The 22,135-nt window shown below is 41.2% G+C and overlaps 1 protein-coding gene across 1 annotated transcript; it reads left to right on the plus strand.

Annotated features, from left to right (window-relative positions):
• The first annotated feature begins 647 nt into the window (after positions 1–647).
• On the plus strand, positions 648–20,349 carry LOC139478329 (uncharacterized). Its single transcript, XM_071260752.1, has 3 exons — positions 648–975; positions 14,985–15,116; positions 20,096–20,349. Exons 1-3 carry the CDS (start codon positions 648–650, stop codon positions 20,347–20,349), a joined length of 714 nt encoding a protein of 237 aa, XP_071116853.1.
• The last annotated feature ends 1,786 nt before the right edge of the window (positions 20,350–22,135 follow it).

The following is a 22,135-nucleotide window of genomic DNA, read 5'->3' on the forward strand; positions in this document are numbered from 1 at the left end:
CAAAATATTAAATATCACAGAACTCAGGAACTCATACGTGGAATCGAACGCAGAAGAGCGAACTGTTTAACCGCCTTCACCCGTCCCCGACATTCACAATGATACTAGTTTGCCAAAGTTCTTACATCTACAATGGAAACATATTATATTTTTATAATTTGGGTTTCAAGTAATGTCAACGTGTAACGCTAGGAAGCACTGTTTAGACAAGCAAGTACTAGTGTGCCAATTTGCCAAACTACCTATGGCATTCTAGTTTTCTGTAACAGCGTCAGCATCATTGAAACGGTTTTAAAGGCTTCGATCCATAAGTGCTAACAGGGCAAATAACTACAAATCCTGTTCTTTGATTGACAGTATCGACTGTCCTCTTCTGCCAGTACAATCATCCCTCCGGATGCTACATCATCTACTTCGTGTTGACTCTTCTCTTGACGATTTCATGCATATACAAATCAACGTCCCCTTGGATTTGTTATTCGTTAGCTCTTCTTTCTGGTTTGGGTGATTATAAAGGGATTGTTGTTACAGGAATTGATTTTCCTTTGCTTTGTGTCGTCAACAGACGATATTCAGACTTTCTGTTAATTCATCAGATACCTGGCTGTACTTCACAAGCATTGTTCCGGGGTTTGAACATTGAAAACATGACCGCTATTCGGGTGACCTGTTTCACTATATGTTTATCTCAGTTATTCACACGAACCTTTTGTACTGAGTGTACTGATTACCAACTGACGCCATTACCTGACTTTGATGATAAATTTGTGAACCAGAACATCATGTGGGAGAACCAGGTTTTAATCGGACTGGAGTGCGTCAGTAAGTGTTTCTTTGACCATCGCTGTCACAGTGTCCAGATAGACAGGAACACGGGTGTCTGTACAGGCCATGCAACAGCCTTTGCCACCCCTACCAAGATCTACCCTCCTGCCACATCACGGGAGGGTTCCCGACTCTACCTACTGCCAAGAGGTAAATATATAAATTATATACGTAACCTTCTCACCTTTTGGTTCGCCCCGATTGTGTTTCTAGGTTTGTCAGCACCATACCCGTGCTCGTGGGTTTCACCGAAGTGGTAAACGTCTGAGACCTGCATCACTTCGGGCTTTCCTCCCACATTAAGCTGACACGCCGTGATATAACTGTAATACTGTTAAAAGCGGCGTTAAACCCAACTCACTCACTCACTCACTCTCACCTTTTGATAGGGATGATTTTATAGTTCTTAGTGTATCGAACAGAGGATAAAGCTGATATTGCATCCAAGGCAATATCGAAATTTATCATGAAGCCAATGAAAGGGTTCCCAAATAAAATTGGAGATATAGGTACTGTATTTTATACCCAGAGGTTTACAAATAGCCGAGTTCATAAAAGACGTACGTCCACTAATGCAACAAGGCCGTAGTTAATTAAATTCGTACAAGTATCACTTGTTCCCAACTTGTATTTTCATGATTCAAATATAACTGAAGATTGTTGACGTCATTGGACAATTGTTGTTTTCGGAGACGGCAGTCGTGATCAGTGCATTTATAACTAAAGAGGAGCTCAAATGACTTAATAATAATGAGTAATAAAAAACTCCATTATACTCGCATGTGTGTCATACTGATTTTACGAATGTAAGAAATTCACAAAATAATCGACCCGTGAAGATTCCGTGGTGGACTAGGTCTTCAGCAACCCATACTTGCCGTAAAAGGCGACTATGCTTGTCGTAAAATGCGACTAACGGGATCGGGTGGTCAGGCTCGCTGACTTGGTTGATGCATGTCATCGGTCCCAATTGCGTGGGTCGATGCTTATGATATCAATCACTGGATAGTCTTGTCCAGACTCGATTATTTACGGACCGCCGTCATATAGCTGGAATATTTCTGAGTGCGGCGTTAAACAACAAACCAACCAACCAACCAAAGACAAAATAATCAGACGAGGCGAAGTGTTCAGTTTCATGTTTCAGTTTTATATTCAGGGAGAAGTGATTACAATTACAGATTATATTATGACGCCACTATATAATGACGTCACGTTGCAACTGTACAAATATTGTGACAGGGCGTTGACATGATTTCCCATTAGTGGTTTCACAATGACAATGCTCACATTCAGAATAAATACAAATTTAATTCATATACATTGCGTTGCCTCTTTAGACACAACTTTGAGTGAAAGAGATTTCTTCAGCTTTATGCCCAAGGCGGTTTTAAAGTAAGGTGTTTTGAGGTCCTTTATCTGTTGTTTATGGACCTGCATTCTTTCCCTTATGCACATCATTTGTCCAATGCATTCTTCATGACCCCCTTGCCTATGGAACACTGTAAGGGACATTCTCGCGATCTCGACCTTTGGAAACGAGGTAAATATGTCCAAAACACGAGAATGTGAGATCGCGAGAACGCGAGATTTGGCCAAAATCTCGCATTCTCGTGTTTTGGGCATATTTACCTCGTTTCCAAAGGTCGATATCGCGAGAATGTCCCTTACAGTATTCCATACAGTCGGTTGGGGCGCACATGAAACAGTTGTTTCCTGTTTTTTGAATTTCATACATGAAGTTTAAAAAAATATTAACAAGTTCAACATTTTCCCCATTGACATTTTGAGACGATGAATTTTGCAGACCCAGTACAAGCCGAATTTGGCGCGTGTTCTTTTTGGCCTTACTTTTTCTCATTCTCACATTAGCCATAATGCGATTCATTTTAATATCAGTATTTAAATTGAACACCCTACTCATTTGACACTGATGCTGATAACTGCAGGACCTATATGGGTAACACATCGGTTGAGTAATTTTTGGGACATAGTAATTAAACATCGTATTACAAATCTTCAGTTATACTCCATATACATTATTTTCCCTAAATTAGTTACCTCAATAAATGTAAGGCAAAACAAGACTTTTGATGTCAAAAGGTTATATTCTAATATTCCACGTGATTTAGGGGTTGATGCTGTAATATTCTGGTACGACGAATATTCAGAATTACTTCCAACAAGATTCTCCAAGGAATTCGTCATGGAAAGTTCATATGGGATAACAATACGTTAATTTTGTTATAATTTTGATTTTAATTAATTGACAAATAAAGGGTACTAAAATGGAAAGCATTGCAAGATCTCATCTTCTCAGTTTCAATCTGTAAGCTAATGATATAAAGCTCTATCTAGGATTCAAACCGGTTAGTGAGACATTGATGACATCACAAGTTGGATGACGACAACATTTCTCAAACTGAATCATAACACAACTGTTTTATCATCAGTTCAAAACTAATGCTGCCCAAAGCTAAAACTTCCCAAAATATGGAGGTAGTTCTCGTCAACCATGCAGACAGAATCTAAGTGTGATCATTGATTCAACATTCGCGTCTGCTATTTGTTTGCTGTTTAACGCCGCACTGAATATTCGAACTATATGACGGCGGTATGTAAATAATCAAGTCTGGACAAGACAGACAGTGTTTGACATCATGAGCATCGATCTACTCAATTGGGGTACGATGACAACCAAGTCAGCGAGCCTGACCACCCGATCCCGTTAGTCGCCTTTTAAGACATGCATTGGTTGTTGAAGACCAATTCTAACCGGGATGCAAACATGCAGACCACCAAATAAGGAATATAAGGAATATAACATAGGTCAGTACATATGGGGGACAAAGTCCACGCATTTGTCATTTCAAGTTTGGATTGTTGCAACAGCCTCCTCCATGGCATTCATAAACATCATCTGGACAAGCTCCAGCGTGTGCAGGGGGCACGGGGGGCCCAGTCATCTAAGGCGCCGCGATTCGCCGTGCAGAGTTGCGTCCCTTGGGCACGCCAGAAACCTATGATTGTGGGTTCGAATCTCGGTTCGCCCCGATTATGTTTCTAGGTTTGTCAGCACCATACCCGTGCTCGTGGGTTTCACCGAAGTGGTAAACGTCTGAGACCTGCGTCCCACATTAAGCTGACACGCCGCGATATAACTGGAATACTGTTAAAAGCGGCGTTAAACCTAACTCACTCACTCCAGCGTGTGCAAAATACACCTCCCAGGCTCAACACACGATGTGGACTACGCGACCACGTAACACCGGTCCACACTGGCTACCAGTGAGACAGAAAATCATTATCAAGCTGCTGGTATTGGTATACAAATCCTTCAATGGTCTGGTCCAAGTGTACCTACACGAACAAGATTTTATCGAATTGCATGTTTATTCGCAATATTGGTGACTTGATATAAACGGAGGGACTATGATAATGCGAATAACAAACGACTTGAAATAACTGAATTATGTTATTCTCTGAATTGCAGCAATTAAAACTTGTATGGTTGGCCAGATGAATCTGAATATATTTAACGTCACAATTGTACATATAATGACTATAAATGTAGCAATAATGCCATCAATTTCCGGTTGTATTTCTACAAATATTAAGCCCTTTTCATAGTTACTTTGATCTTAATTAAACCATTTATCGATGAATACTACCTTTAGAAATACTATGGAAGCGTATAAGATGATGCTTTCATCTACGTAGATGATGCTTTTATATTTAGGCATTGGCACTACCATGCTTCCGTAAAATACAGGCGAACCAATCCATGCGTACCCCTTCAGATCCATGAGCAGATCATTCAGTGAAACATTGAAGAGAACAAATGAATTAAATTAATTAAATTGTACTCTGTGGTAATTGCTACCTGTTGGGGATATGATATGAATAATTCTGAGATATTGACGTTTTAACGATTGTAATGGTTATTTTATTCCAAATAGTCATTGTGTGACGTGGTGAAAGAAGTTCCACATGGCCGGGGAATGATAACTGTGTTTTTGTATATACAACGCAAACATGGAAACATTCATTGATTCACATAACATAAACTATGGGATGTAGGACCATGTCAACTTCCATACTTGATCCTTAAGCAGCAAAATCAGCTGTTTCGATCTAGATGTTTTATAATGGTCTGGCGTAATGGTAAAGTACACAATACCTTAGAATGTATGTCTGATTCAATGTGAGTGTATAGGTCCCCAGCAGCCTCTGCTCGTCGAAAGAGGCGACTAAATGGATCTGTGTCAGGGTTCTTGAACGACGGCATGATACAATGCTCATACTATCAGCCGTAGATGGTCTGGTCCAGACAGCCGTCGTTATATAGCCGGAATAATGCGTGTGTGGTGTTCAATAACAAAGAAACGGCTTTATGATTGTGATAAAACAGTGATAAAAATGCGTAGTTAACTCTTCGGGGACACAGGTGGCCTAGTTGGCAATCTCATTTCCCCTTGTACCACAATATTATCCTTTTCTATGAAATAAATACATGTCAGTCTTACGTCAAAAGGGTATACAAATATATCTAGATCTTCTAAAAATCCTTCTTGAACTACATTGTATGTTCTGATGATGGCGTCCTATTCTTTGTGATTCGTTAGTTGGTCTTCAACGTCAAATTTGTATCTTTGAAAGTTACTGTGATAAGTGGTGACTTTCCATTAATTTCACCAAAACGTTTATTTCAATTTAAATATAGATTCTAAGCATTTGAAAGTATTCTATCAGATGTAAAGAAAATATATCATTTATATTTATGTAAACGTATAGTTTGGGTTCGATCGTTCACTTCAAATAGTATTGAATTTGACTATTCATCATAATCACATGAATCAACGTGTTTGATCTTCAGGGTAAAACTGACAGTTCATCAGTCTCTCTCATTTTATCCCAGTGGCCTAGAAGCTGAAATCACTTAAGCAGAATTGCGTCCCTTTCCTATGACTGGATCAGCTTGTCGTGACGAATACTCTGATACAGCTAAAATAGTCACGCAGTCATCGATGCTCATCGTCATCAATAAGTGCAGTGGCATGAATATCACGTCTTGCTACTTTCATAGTAAAAGCAAAGAAAACATAACTGTCCATGTAAATACATGTCCGCACCAGCGAACGCCAACATCAGTAAAACGGTCATGGAACCATGGATCCAGATTTACAGGGTACGATCACATTACTACAAATCTTCTTGTTCTTGGATTGACAGTATTGACAGTCTTCTTCTGCCAGTACAATCATCCCTCCGGGTTTCTACATCATCCATCATACACTTCGTATTGAATCATCAGAGGAATTGGCATCGCATACCATTAAGTCTGCTGCTGATGTTGGTGGTGGTGGTCGAAGTAGAGCTGGCGTGGCTCCCTCAGGATGTGACCCAGCTTTAAGTCATGTATATACAAATCGACGTCCCCTTGGATTTGTTATTCATTTGCTCATCTTTCTGGTCTGTGTGATGTTTAAAGAGATTGTTGTTACAGGAATTGATTTTCCTGCTGCTTTGTTTCGTGACAAGTGACGTTCAGACAGCATTCAGACTTTCTGTTAATTCATCGGATACCTGGCTGTACTTCACAAGCATTGTTTCAGACTTGAACATAGAAAACATGACCGCTGTTATTGAGGTGACCTGTTTCACTATATGTTTATCTCAGTTATTCACACGAACCTTTTGTACTGAATGTACAGATTACCAACTCACGCCATTTCCTGACTTTGATGATAAATTTGTGAATCAGAACCTGATGTGGGAGAACCAGGTTTTAATCGGACTGGAGTGCGTCAGTAAGTGTTTCTTTGACCATCGCTGTCACAGTGTCCAGATAGACAGGAACACGGGTGGCTGCACAGGTCATGCAACAGCCTTTGCCAACCACACCAAGGTCTACCCTCCCCCCACATCACGGCTGGGCTCCCGACTCTACCTACTGCCAAGAGGTAAATATATGAATTATATTCGTAACCATCTCACCTTTTGATAGGGATGATTTGATAGTTCTTAGTGTATCGAACAGAGGATAAAGCTGATATTGCATCCATGGCAATATCGAAATTTATCATGAAGCCTATGAAAGGGTTCCCAAACAAAATGGGAGACATAGATACTGTATTCAATACCCAGAGGTTTACAAATAGTGTATTGAACAGAGGGCCAGAATAAAGCTGAAAGTGCTTTCATGTCAATATGACACTTAATGAAGTATATAAAACTATTCCAAACAAAATGTTGAATCTTTTCTAGTTAATCAGAGTTGACATAGGTACTGTTATCCCAGACTTCATGTGCGTGTTCGAGAAAAGGCAGTTTGAAAACAATGAGGGTTTAACTAAGAATTGACTTTCACAAGCTCCGACGTTCATACAGTTTGGCCCTCACTCCATGAAGGTTCATACTCCAATGAACTCACACAAAGTGAAAGTCAATTCTTTTAAAAGAATTATCACTATTTTTGCCTCAAAGGACGTAGACGTTCATCTATACGCCATTATATTTAGTACCTTAGATTTATTTCCTCAGATGCATATGATACCTTTTATAAAATATCTATTTTTCTTACCAAAGCTCATCAACTTAGGGTAAATAGTAAATAATCCATTGCGAATAAGTAAAAATTAAAAAAATTAAAAAATAAATAAAGTTTGTAAATATGTCATTTTGCGCAGGCTTTATGTATTCCTGCATATGTATGTATTTTGGGCCAGTGGCCCTTTTATTGAATAAATTGTCTGTCTGTCTGTCTGTCTGTTTATTTAGTACGTGTAACTTCGTGTTTACACTGACAGCCATACAACAACCAGCTGTATCGCGGAATAAAATAGTTCCTCAAAACTAGAGGTGACATGAGCGTATGTATGAACACCTTGCTCTTCAGGCACATCACAACACATGTATTCATATCATCATTAGAAGAGAAAGGTCTGCTAAGAACTACCTCAGTAAGTCAGTCACAATGAAAGCGCGTCGTAATACATTTACATCAAGTCCAAGACGTCAAAATGGCCGACACGATAAACGTGACGGGAGATATTTCCGAAGATGTTAATGAACCTGTGGCTATTACAAGTGTTAGTCCTCAATTGGCCGATCACTGAAAGGTGATTGTAAAGATGTGTCAATTAGATACTACGGGACTTTCATTTATTGCTGTAGACTGCCACGGATCGAGTCGATACGGTTGTTTGGGTGTGCATTTCTTCGTTTTGTTCTGAAGGATGGGTTGTAGCGAGGATATCCTTGAACTGATATTCAATCAAACTTTTTTACTTATCCCAATGTATACAAACACCCTGAGTTCAAGATTAAAGGGTTTAAATGAGAAGCACCACTTCTGTAGGTATTCGTGCTGGGGCACTCCCAGGGGTTAGGAATGTGGAAGTAGTCCGGCAGTGTTTACGTAATTTCAAGAACACGGTCCCGTGAAAAGCGTATGAACATCAAATTGTGTCGTCTCGTCAATTGGAAAAGCTGTATATCATGTAAAATTCAAATTAAAAAATTGAAAAATGTTGGTTTATTGAGTATTTATTTAAGTTTTCGTTAAGAAAATATCTTTCTAGGTGCTTAGTTGCTTATTCGTCAATATGGGCATACAATTTCATGTCTTGGGATAACATTACACCGTGCTGTTTATGAGTATTCGAGTGATGATGTGATGTATTTTTATGGACCAAATTAATTTTAAGGTCGTGTGTTGCATAACGTCATAACAGTGATGCCTGTCTTGGTTACAATAAGCGAGATGTTGCTCATCTGGGCAGTAATCACTGCAGTAGGGTTTTAAAAACATGATTCCTTCATTCAGACACCGAGTATTCCACAACATGAATACTAATTTGCCAAGTTACACTCATCAGAGGGGTACACACTGTACGTGATTTATGCTACCAGTTGTCGGACTTTTATTTCGATGGCTGAGTGGTTAGATCGCTGACTTTGTATGCTGGCGATTTGGATATACCTACATATCAAAATTCATGTCATATTGATTATGTGCAATATATCGATTTTCAAAAACACGTGGTATAGTCACTACAAGTGCAATCAAAAATGAGAAATATTAGATCCTACTGTATATACATAATTTGCATGAAGTACATTGTATGTTGAATACTGTAGTAGAGTATTATCACCGTCCTTTAGATGGTGAATAGAAGATTTGGAACCTTTGCCTTTTATTTTCTGAACCATGTTCCACACCTTGGATATGGGTGTACGGGAATTCATTTCGGAGACATAGTTCCTCCACGATTGTCGCTTATTTTGTTTAGCCTTGGTATTTGTAATTTTAACCTTATCTATATTATGGACTGTAGGATGTCTGCAAAAGTATTTTTCTGCTTTCTTCAAACACTTTCAGGCCTGTTTGCTTTCAGTTGTGAACAATGATTTACGAATATGAGGATTCGCAGAGGACTTAGGAAATGTTTGGCTAGCAATGCCATTGAGTAAGTCCGAAAACAGCTGTATCGGATCTTGAATATTCCTGAAAAGGTGATGTTTTATGATGTCAATACATAGTATCTCATGTAATGACTAATTTGCTTTGGTAAAGTTCCACCTTGATGAAGGTGGATCATCAGAAGGGGTTAAGAGTTTTAAGAATGGTTGGGAGGTCATCATGGACCAACCATTCAAATTCATTGTACAAGTTTGAGTCTGTGATTGACGGATCGAGGACAGAATACGTCTCAGTGGCTGGATGTAAATATGTGGTAGAATTCATCATTAAATATACATAGTTTGTTGTCAGAAATAAATTCCTCATTGATTTTCCCTTTATAATTTGTATTTGCACTTCCCCACAGCGGGCTGTGTCACCCATGATACTGCAGGGCTTTGGACGTTGATCGTATAGGTTTTTAGATCAGACTGTTAAAAATCCGAGGAAGGAGGTATATATACTCAACAACAAAAGTTTCTGTGACACCAATATTTCAGTGTCTTTTTCAAACAAGTAAAGTTTGGTTTTCAATATTGTAGTACATGTATGGAATCAAGTCACAAAAACGCAACTGCTACAGAAAAGCATGCAGTCCATGCAAACGGTGACTTTAATGCGAGCCCCATGCATTTCACTGCCAAAGAATGGGTATAAAAACAAGTGCGTTAACGGGATTCCATATGCATTGTTTAGCATCGTGCTGACAACAACCACTCAGAAAAACAACAAGGCATTACCTTTCAACATGACAACACCCGGCCTCACATTGCTCGACTTGTTCAGGATTCTCTTCAACAAAACAACGTGAATGTCATCCCCTGGCATGAGACAAAGATGTGTTGCTTGCATCGCAACCAGAGGTGGACAAACACGCTATTGATTTGTAAATTGACATTTTGGCATGTTCATGTTTTTTTTTAATGAAATCACGCATTTTCTGAAGTCAGTATGGTACATTACACCATTTGAACACTTACAGGATTCTGTTATCTGTTGCAAACCGAATTAGTTTCAGATTTGGTAAAAAACTTTGCATTAAATCTTATTCAATGTCACAGGAACTTTTGTTGTTCAGTATATAGGAGCACAGCGTAAAAGCAATGTGCAGAGTCAGACGAACAGCAACAGTTTGAAGATTTGTATTAAGAGGAACAGGACTATGCTTGATCCCCTCTCGCACCAAGATGGTTGATCCTCCCGTTGCTTTATCTCCCGGAGGAGAAAAGGAACGATAGCCATTGTACTGTCTTAAGGTAAACTGATCTGTAGATTTCAGGTATTTTTCCTGAAGACAAAATGCTGACGGTTGAAAATCATGTATCAATAATTGTATCTCATTAAAATTATGCCTAAGTCCTCTGCAATTCCACTGCATAATATTGGATAATTGAGTCAAGGTGGCTCAATTGGAGATCGCTGGTGTGAATTTGAGGAGGAACTACTCCTCCGCCTGCCCTATGAGGACAGTAACCTCCATGTCCAGAGGCCCAAAGGAGCTCTGTAAAGCAACTTCTGAAGGTGGAGGGACGATAGGTGGCTGTTTTCTACTCAATTTCTTTTTCTCTTTTTTTTCCAGATTAACTTGTTGTTTCCCAGAAGTTTGAGATTACGTCTCAGACTGAATTTCAGTCTGAGATCTTGAACTTGATTGACTGATGGCAAGAATAGGTTTATCAATTGGAATAGTAGCAACAGGTTGTTCCGACTTGACCCATGTCAAGTCAGTCTGACACGAAATAGATGATGTTGCTGTGGAGCGTGAGACTGCAGCGGAGTAAGAAATAGTTAAAGTCGTGGTTTGATCTTTCAATAGTTTTATTTTGGCACCCAGGTAGCATATGTTCCTTTCACATTTTAGTTTCATTATTTTAGATTCAATCACACAGGGCAAGATTTGGATGAAGCAACATGTGGGCCAGAACAGTTAGCACATTTCAAATCATGTTCGCAGTCAGTGTTCTCATGGCTGACACCACAACGATGACATACCCCAGAGCTATGACAGGATTTGGAACCATGACCGAAATGTTGACACTTGTAGCATCGGAACGGGTTGGGGACATACTCACCCTCTCCGATGTGGAAATAACCGACTTTAATTGACTAGGGAAGGGATGTACGGGCAAACGTCATGAGATACGTATTTGTATTTGTGATGACACCGTACCGTCCTTCTTGAACGTGAAACGTTTAACTGCAGTAACAGCCTGGTCTTCCAACTCCGTAGCGTTTTCTTCTTCAGACATGTCGGACAGACAACGAGCCCTGTCACGAACAATGCCTCGACACGAATTTAATGTTCAGTGTACAGACACAGCAACCTCAATATTGGCAAATGTAGAGATAGATAAAATATTGAGAGATTGCTGTCTCCGTGTACACTCCACCAGAAGCGAACCACTACAGAGACGGGTCACGTTATTGACCTCACCGCAAATCCCGGACACAGCCTTGGAAATAGCAAAAGGATTTAATTTGATGGGTAAGTTATCAGCAGCCTCAATCACCAGGATTCCATATTTTGCGAAAGATTTCCATTTGAAATATCAATTTCCTCCAGACGTCTCTATTTCATTTCGAGATTAACCAGATTGTTGTTGAGCCATAATGAAAGATAATGATTCAGCAGTCCCGTTCCCCTACCGCCATCGAGTGTCAACGAGGACAGTGTTATATTGCACCGGATATCCAGGTATACTCGAGGGAAGATGACACGAACAGCTGTATTTGTTCACCAAGTCAATGCCAGACTGGTTAGGCCCATGACAAGAAATTGGAAACAAACATTTTTCGGAGGTAGATTGGCCATGAGCCAACGCTTTCTGGCATAAGACTCTAGGCAATTCATTTCATCAATAGTTTGTAGTTAGATACTGAGCTAACAATACACGAAGATAGTTCACACGTAATTAAGCACACAATATCATGCACAGGGCTTGGCATGACCAGCCGATTGATAGGATCGTGCCCATCCTACCACCCGTCTAGGTGAAGTAAGGGTCGAAGTTGTGTGTTGGGCAAAAGGAACACTGTTCCTGGCTCCAGTGCCCTCAACCACCAGAATCCCGTCCTCCACCGACACAGGGGCGCAACCAACGGCAAACAGGTTGCCCAAATTTGTCGCCTTTTACGACCAGCAATGGGGTGCTGTGGATATATTCTGCCCCAGTTCCACACGGGGGAAGAGCTATTAGCGTTACCCAGCACTCACCACGGGGAGGTTGCTCTTCACGAGTGCCAACCCGGGTTAGAATTGGTCTTCAGCAACTCATGCCTGTCATAAGAGACGGCTAAGGGGATCGGGTGGTCAGGCTCTCTGACTTGGTCGATGCATGTCATCATATCCCTTTTGCGTACACTGATGCTCATGATGTCAGTCACTGGATGGTCTGGTACAGACACGATTACATGCAAACTGCTTTCATATAGCAGGACTATTGTTGAGTGCGGCGTCAAACAACAAACAAACAAATCGTGTACACTCATTTCCAAGTCCTCGTAGTCCCTTGTTGCTTAAAGGTGAGGAGTACTTTCGGCACTGTTATTTGGTTTAATTTCGTTTTTATATAGAACAATATGGGCACTGAGTGAGATCCTCTCTATTCGTAGAACACAAAGTAGCAGCTACATGGGGATCTTCAGGAGTGACATCATCAGTTAGACCCTCTCTATTCGTGGAACACAAAGTAGCAGTTACGTGGGGGCATTCAGCAGTCAGACCCTCTCTATTCGTAGAACACAAAAAGGCACTTACATAGCGGCATTCAGCAGTCAGGGCTTCTCTCTATTCGTAGAACACAAAAAGGCACTTACATAGCGGCATTCAGCAGTCAGACCCTCTCTATTTGTAGAACACAAAAAGGCACTTACATAGCGGCATTCAGCAGTCAGACCCTCTCTATTCGTTGAACACAAAGTAGCAGCTTCATGGGGATCTTCAGGAGTGAGATCATCAGTCAGACCCTCTCTATTTGTAGAACACAAAAAGGCACTTACATAGCGGCATTCAGCAGCGAGACCCTCTCTATTCGCAGAACACAAAAAGGCACTTACATAGCGGCATTCAGCAGCGAGACCCTCTCTATTCGTAGAACACAAAAAAGCAGTTGTCTCATATGTTTCAGCATCACATGCATGTTATCGCAAAATAGGAAAAGTGTTCATAATCCGCAAATGAACAGTTTGTAATTGTGTACATGAAGTAGGCAATGTCATCACGAAAGAGCCTATCTTTGTACGATTCCCATGGTGAGGAGAGCCGAAGAAGGTCATATCTGGAAACGTGAGTGAGTGAGTATGGTTTTACGCCGCTTTTAGCAATATTCCAGCAATATCACGGCGGGGGACACCAGAAATGAGCGTCACACATTGTACCGGGTCTTCGGCGTTCTAGAAACGTGATGTTTGGAAGTTTACAATCATAAAATGTCAACATCAGAGTATATTCAGTTTCGATTATCTCTCGAAACATATTACATTTGGCGTAAAAGGCAAAATAGTGGTGAAAATTATATGGATCGATCTGTAGACGCCACTCATGCGCGACGAGAGATCTCCTTTCACAGACGCACGCATTGCTTCGTCAGGACGGGCTCGAATACTTGCAAACTGTTCATGGTTACTAAAGAATCAATTCATCGATATTTAATTTAATTTAAGATTGACCATGGAGTTCCTTAAAATCCAAACTGGTCCTTATTTCAGTTTTACCCACCTCAAAACACGTCCAACTCGTTAAATGTTCCTCCTGTGCCTTAAACAGTTATGGTGACTATAAGCTGCTGTTCTCGCAGTTGATTCTGAGTCAGGAATTCATTCGTTTTCTCAAAATGCATTTTAGACAGGTACAGCTGACGCAACTGTAGGTCATTATGCAAAGTTATGGAGTCATTATGTATCAACCACAACATGGTTTATGCCAGAGAAATCACTAGAATCTGTTGATTCAGGAAGGAGACGTTATGTTTCCATTACTTCATCATGGGGGGCACAGATGGCCCAGTCGTCTAAGGCGCCGCAATTCGCTGTGCAGAGTTTCGTCCCTTGGGCACGCCAGAAACCTATGATTGGGGGTTCGAATCCCGATTCGGCCCGATTATGTTTCTAGGTATGTCAGCACCATACCCGTGCTCGTGGGTTTCACCGAAGTGGTAAACGTCTGAGACCTGCATCACTTCGTGCTTTCCTCCCACATTAAGCTGACACGCCGTGATATAACTGGAATACTGTTAAAAGCAGCGTTAAACCCAACTCACTCACTCACTCACTCACCGAAGTGGTAAACGTCTGAGACCTGCATCACTTCGGGCACTCCTCTCACATTAAGCTGACACGCCGCGATATGACTGGAATACTGTTAAAAGCGGCGTTAAACCCAACTCACTCACTACTTCATCAGAAACTGGTCCCATTCAACACACCGATCTCAGAGCTGTCATTGATCTATGTTAGAGTATTGGTGCCCGGATCGTCGTAAAATTAAGAGTGAGTGAGTGAGTATGGTTTTGCGCCGATTTTAGCAATCTTCCAGCAATATCACGGCAGGGGACACCAGAAATGGGGCTCATGTCGGGAACCGAACTCGGGTCTTCGGCGTGACTAGCGAACGCTTGGCTACCCGACCGCCCCCGTGACATTAAGAACCTTCGGGGAATGGAGCCATAGTAGTCATGTTTTCTTTTTATATTTTCAGCCTCCCACTACATAGGCAGTGGCTGTACCAGTGATGGCGACTGTCATGTGGCGACCTCTGTGTGCAATGATGGAGTGTGTACCTGTCAGATTGGGTACTGGTTTTCCCCTTCACAACAGGCCTGTGTCACAGGTACTTAAGCCTTTTTAAGCACAATTGAGCACATTTGCAGGGTTGGAACTCTTCCATTTCACACATTTATATGTATGTATGTATGTATGTATGTATGTATGTATGTATGTATGTATGTATGTATGTATGTATGTATGTATGTATGTATGTGTGTGTGTCTCGGGGTGTATGTGTGTGTTAGTGTGTGTGTTAGTGTTAGTGTGTGTGTGTGTGTGTGTGTGTGTGTGTGTGTGTGTGTGTGTGTGTGTGTGTGTGTGTGTGTGTGTGTGTGTGTGTGTGTGTGTGTGTGTGTGTGTGTGTGTGTGTGTGTGTGTGTGTATGTATGTATGTATGTATGTATGTATGTATGTATGTATGTATGTATGTATGAGGTGAGGTGACATGGGGTTTAACGTCGCGTTTAAGATTATTGCACTTATTTAGCGACATGCATGCACGTGTGTGTGAGTGCGTGCGTGCGTGCGTGCGTGCGTGCGTGTGTGTGTGGCTGCTTGTACTACTCCGAACTGATGCCGATTTATAGTGCTAGCTCACTGAGATACCATGCCGCAGTAGACAGGGTAAAAACAAGTACCATCTTTTAACGCCTTTTGGCATGACGCGGCCTGGCATCGAACCCCGGACCTTCCACTCTCCGGGCGAACGCTCTACTACTGTACCACGGATGTTATGATGTGAAGCGTTGGGTGTTATGATATTAGGGTGTTGCGTGTGATGTAGAAGATGTTTTGTCTGTTTTGATGGTGTTGGATATGATTATGTTCGGTGTGAAGTCAGGGTGATGGGGGTGAAGTCAGGGTGATGGGGGTGAAGTCAGGGTGATGGGAGTGAAGTCAGGGTGATGGGGGTGAAGTCAGGGTGATGGGGGTGATGTGAGGGTGATGGGGGTGAAGTCAGGGTGATGGGGGTGATTTGAGGGTGATGGGGATGAAGTCAGGGTGATGGGGGTGAAGTCAGGGTGATGGGTGTGAAGTCAGGGTGATGGGGGTGATGTGAGGGTGTTGGGAGTGAAAATGTGCGATCATATAAATGTGTGAAATAGAAGAGTTCCAACCCTGCAAATGTGCTCATCGCACCCAATTTGCAACACACTCTCGTCATAACACCTGACACCTCACATTACTCACCCAACACTCTCAAATCTCACCCTTGCTTTCTCTCGATACAATACGTGCCCAGTCTCCGAATGATTTACCCTGGGTCTAAGTTTGACGTTTAAGTTGAGAGATTCAATCTCATTAAAAGCATATCGAAGTTCTCGCTACCGTTAAACAAAGATCTTAGGACATCCCATTGAGGGTCACGTCAGAACGACCTTTCATCTGACCAATCAGAGCATCGCTTATCAGATCATGAAAGTGACAGTTGGAATGAAATTTTTGATCGTGCAACACACAAGGTATTGCGAACGACAGTTATGTGCTTTATGTCTGTACTCATACAATCTAGACCATCTATTAGCCATTCCAGAATGTTTTTTTGTTCAGTTTTTATATTTTTAATCGAGTTTGAAACTCATGCCGTAAAACTCGATTAAGCTGCCTTCTGATTGGCTATTGTCGACTTCTTGTTAGTCATTCCATTGGACGGTCAAAGTTCGCGAAAGGTCGCTCTGACGTGACCCGAAATGGGATGTACTCATATCTTTGTTTAGCGGTAGCGAGACTACTAAGATCTGATTTTAATGGGACTGAGCGATTTAGCTCCAATTATGCTTCAGTTAATGGACCATGTTGCGCGTTGCATGGAGAAAGAATACAGTGTTTAGTCGTTGTACCGCGTGTAATCAATGAATAGGTATTAAATTTTCAACAGAGACATACACAGTTACAAACCAGCCGCCATATATTCGTCCGCCGAGGCCAAGTTTCCCTCAGAGTATATAAATAATGAACCCGATAGGTTTGTTAAACACACACAAGGTGTATGATTATTGCTTCAAAGTTAAAAGGATTTGCGGATTTAAACACACCACCACCACCCACCCCCAACCCCCAACCCCACCACCCCACCACCCCAGCCACCCACCCCACCCCACCCCCGCTTGCCTGGATATTGCTATGGTTTAACCAATTACTTATTTACCAATTGATGACGCCTAAATTAGTACAAAAGATACGACCATGGCAGCCATCTTGAAAAGCTTGAATTTGGACATTATTCGGCCATTTCAGCCAAAATATCATGAAATGCGGTACCTGTACATGTACAGATAGTATGCACGTATGCTGTTTTTTTCGTGATATTATTCATTTGGACCGCTGTTGACCTTTGAGTGTGTTAAATCCTCACATGCATAGATGGTTCTGTAAACAGACAGACAGACAGTCCATTCAGTAATTTAGGCATCAAGGCCCATAGTACAATGCAGATTGGAAATTAACATATGTCACGTGATGTACATGATGAGATTTTATATCAAGTTACACATTCCTCGTTATAAGACATGTTTTAAGAATACAGAAACACCATGGATCATATCAGGATTTTCAGAGTTTAGCAGATTTATCATTAACTGACGGTCTTTAAAAATACCTTGCAACATGGGGAGAAATTTGTACCTTAAATGGGAATACGTTTCACATATATGAGTAAGACATGGTATTCATCCTCTACTTCTCTCCGGATCAACAGTTTGTACAAATAGAGCTCACAATATCACCGTCTTTGGATCTGCGACATATATTTACATTAAAATTATGCAATGAAATTCTAAGTTTACAATAAGGTCTGATTAAACTTTTATCATTGAAACAAGTTAAATATCTTTCAGTTTGTAACAATGATTTTACTTTGCTGTAATTGCTAAGATAAAGTGATTCAGAAATACTTTGGTGCCACTGTTGACAAAATATATCCTTCAGTCATTGATGGTTCTGTAAACATTTCTACTGAAAGGTTGTCGGTAGAAAAGGGCTGATCTGTGCAGGCGTTGTTCAGGGCCCACTTGCACAAAGCGATCTTAGCGCTAAGACTATTGTAAGCCTATGTTAAAGTATGGGCGTTAAGATGCCCAAGATTCAATTGCTTCTCCGAAGGAAGGACTACATTGGATCTGCAGTGGCGTTCATGGAGATGATGGCGTTCATGGAGATGATGGCGTTTATGATACATGGAGAACCATCGTGCCCCAACTTCGTGGCACATTGCTCAAAATATCAATCACTAGTTTGTCTGTCTTTGAGACAAAGCCGTCAGTTATCTGAAATATTACGAACTGCCCAAATCGTGAAACTAACAATAGAACGTTGTAAAGTAAAATACATATTTCTACTGTTTTCGGTGTATTAATACTTAAACATCCACACAGAACATGCCTTTTCTTTTTCCCACAAATCCGATCGACGCATAACAGTTTAGGCGATTTTTTTTTTAAAAAGACAGAATATTTTTTTAGGTTTAATATCGTCCAATCCAAGCGAACTGAATTGTAAAATATCCGACAACCATAAAGGGTAGAAATATGTTGCTGTTCCAAAATACAGTAAACTACGGTTATAACGAACACGCTTATAAGGAACTGACATTTAAGTCCCGACTATTTGCTGTGGTGATGCTGTATATATTCTAAAATATAACGAACTACGGTTAAAACGAACGAAAAAAAGTAGTCCCTTTGAGTTCGTTATAACCGTAGTTTACTGTATGTCATTTTTACCGTTAATCTGACCTTGGTTATAATGCTCGGTATTCATTTGTGTACCAATAGGATATCATGCTGATCAGTTTAAGGATTGACTATGTTTTATTCCCAGTATTACTGGTCGAGGGCAAATACGGGTGACCCAGTGTGGATAATAGCTTTTTATTGGTAAATTCTGTACCGCTTTTGTCTTTCGATACATCACTCAAAAAACGGACACGAGTTTCCTAGGATCAATGATGAAACAAAAGCGGAAAACAAGTACAGAACATGTGGCCTGAAGATATCGGTGCAACGGTGCAGCGGTGCGTGACACGTGTTTTCATTGCCTGATATGAGGACTTGATTGCAGCGTCTGTCTATTATATAATCTTGTAATAAATCTACTATAGAGTCAGACCGCCTCCGTAGTCTAGCGGTGGAGCGTCCGCCCGGAGAGCGGAAGGTCCGGGGTTCGATACCCGGCCGCGTCATACCATACCAAATTTCCCTTATTTCATACCAGAAGCCATTAAAAGATGCTACTTGTTACCCTGTCTGGGTAAACAAGATGAGCGTTCAGGCGCGAGCATTTGGTAAATGTTTTCCATCTAACGTCACTTACATTAGAAGAAATATGAGAAATAACTCTACACCGCATAGTGGAAGCCTCACCATGTTGATTGAGATGAGCCGATTGTGTACTGCATTGTCATACAATGATTTTCTTCAGGGTAGTGAAAATTATATGTATGGAATACTGAAATCACCTCAACACATGTTTCACTGTGTAGATGTTCCCTTATTTCTTTCCACCGTTATATTTACTTCCTTGGTAGTCTATAACGCTAGTTAAATTCCCACATTCGTCAACTATTCAGGACCCGTGAAGATCCGGGGTAGAATAGGTCTTCAGCAACCCATGCTTGCCGTTAAAGGCGACTATGCTTGTCGTAAAAGGCGACTAATGGGATCGGGTGGTCAGGCGCGCTGACTTGGTTGATGCATGTCATCGGTCCCAATTGCGTGGATCGATGCTCATGATGTCAATCACTGGATTGTCAGGTCCAGACTCGATTATTTACAGACCGCCGTCATGTAGCTGGAATATTGCCGAGTGCGGCGTTAAACGACCAACCAACCAACCAACCAATCAATTATTCAGAGGGTTTCACAATTACTTCAGCTCTTCAAAAGAATTGACGGATCTCCTTGAGGATCAAACATCAATGTCCGTGAATTATCCATACACCTTTCCCACCCCTGTGCGTCACTTTGTATCATAAAATATTTATCGATGAATGTAGTGAAAGTATTTTTCTGTCCCTCGATACATTTATGTTTGTGTCCTTCACAGAATGCACAACATTAGGACCTGGTCTTGTCCGCTATGCTGGTCACGCCATCTGGGGCAATGACTTGGAGGAACTTACATCAATAGAAGACAGCCAATGCCAACAGCTCTGTATCAACATCACCTGCTCCAGCGTCGACTACGACCCGCCTGGCAAGCGTTGTTTCCTATCTTCAGCCACGTACCTCTCCGTGGGTTCAGGAGCTCGTGGGGTGCACGCCGGCTGGGTGCACTATCAACGTAACTGTGCGTCGTAGACTTTGTGTACGAAAGAAATCACAAACGGAACACGATTATACAGTTAAATAACCTAAAAACATACATTAATTTGTTGCTGACTGAAGTATCAGATGCTTTGTCCTGATTGCAAACAGGACAGAACACTCTGGATACATATAGTGAATGACGAAAACTTATTTGGACGAAAACTCCAGATTGGACAGACCTTGGTTTATTAGAAAGGATTGGTTGGTTGGTTGGTTGCTTTGTTGTATAACGCCGCACTCAGCAATATTCCAGCTATATGACGGCGGTTTGTAACTAATCGATCCAGTGATTAATATCATGAGCATCGATCCACGGAATTGGGATCGATGACAAGCATCAACCAAGTCAGTGAGCCTGACCAACCGATCCCGTTAGTCGCCTTTTACAACAAGCACAGTCGCCTTTTACGGCACAGCATGGGTCTTATTAGTAAGGAAATAGCATCACGGATAAATAACCATACAGAGGTAATGAACACACCCGGAATTCGAACCCACACTTTTAGACAGTGATATAACTAACTCGAGGCTTTCGAGCCATGGAAGTCCAACAACTAGTAGTCCAGATCGCGAACTTGGTTTTTCCCTTACATCAAGCTGACATGCCGTGATGTAACTGGAATATCGTTCAAAGCGGCTTTAAACCCAACTCACTCCCTTACTCACTGTTTTTGCACATGACTTTGGATATGTATGGTTTATCCTTCAGTTTCGGCTATTTCAGGCAATTCTGAGCAAAATGAAGTTGGTTGGTTGGTTGGTTGGTTGGTTGGTTTGTTGTTTAATGCCGCACTCATCAATATTCCAGCTATATGACGTCGGTCTGTAAATAATCGAGGCTGGACCAGACAATCCAGTGATTAACAACATGCGCATCGATCCACGCAGTTGGGATAGATGACATGCATCAACCAAATCAGCGAGCCTGACCACCCGATCCCTTACGACAAGCATAGTCGCTTTTAATGGTTGTCGTAACTTTTCCTTATATTTTGAAAGCATCACTGAAATATCAAGGCAAAGGTGCCGATAAGAAATAATATCGCTTTAAGGAAGCTCTTCAGTTCTTTTCACGGATGTCAACTAGACCCCAAAACACCTAATAATTGGAGGGCATCATTGAAATTTGCGTGCATTGATATCGGGTGTTGCATCCTGACGTAATAAAACACAATCGCTTACACATTCCCAAGTAGAGATTTGATTTCTTTCGCTTTTGTTTCAATATCGATCTCTGCGGCGGTAAGCTAAGTGGAAATTCGTACGTATCGATCAATAATTCATTAAACGAAGACTAAGTCAGCACACAAGTTGTTAATAAATTGCTTTATCGATTTCATGTTTTGTGGAAATGTAGAATTACATGTTCAGTAATGTATTACAAGAACTAAATGCGTTTTTTAACATATATTTCTCCTCAGTTTATTTGTCTCCTCTTACAAAACTTTGTCTTGTTCTTGTTCACGTTAATTTTTTTTTTTTTTAAAGAAAATTATCAAGTAGGACCCGGATTCCGAATATTTGTTTCCAATAGTCAAAGTACCCATCCGCATACCAGAAGTGAGGTGAGGTGAAATGGGGTTTAACGTAGCGTCCATTATTGCACTTATATAGCGACGTGCATGTACGTGTGTGTGTTTGTGTGGCTGCTTGTACTAGTCCGGACTGATGCCGATTTATAGTGCTAACTCACTGAGATACCATGCCGCAGTTTAACATGAATACCCCACTCAGACACAGTATACTGACTCCGAGCCAGTCCTTGTTTTAGCCCCTT

This window comes from Haliotis cracherodii, unplaced genomic scaffold (assembly GCF_022045235.1).
Source record: "Haliotis cracherodii isolate W230 unplaced genomic scaffold, xgHalCrac1.p SCAF_4, whole genome shotgun sequence".
In the NCBI taxonomy this organism is placed as follows: Eukaryota; Metazoa; Mollusca; class Gastropoda; order Lepetellida; family Haliotidae; genus Haliotis; species Haliotis cracherodii.

What these genes read in the sequence shown, in the direction of transcription:
- LOC139478329 (XM_071260752.1), top strand. Translation starts at nt 648, where the DNA reads ATGACCGCTATTCGGGTGACCTGTTTCACTATATGTTTATCTCAGTTA. An exon ending in ACTCTACCTACTGCCAAGAG is followed by an intron (nt 976 to 14,984) that starts GTAAATATATAA and finishes TTATATTTTCAG; the next exon opens with CCTCCCACTACATAGGCAGT. An exon ending in ACAACAGGCCTGTGTCACAG is followed by an intron (nt 15,117 to 20,095) that starts GTACTTAAGCCT and finishes TGTCCTTCACAG; the next exon opens with AATGCACAACATTAGGACCT.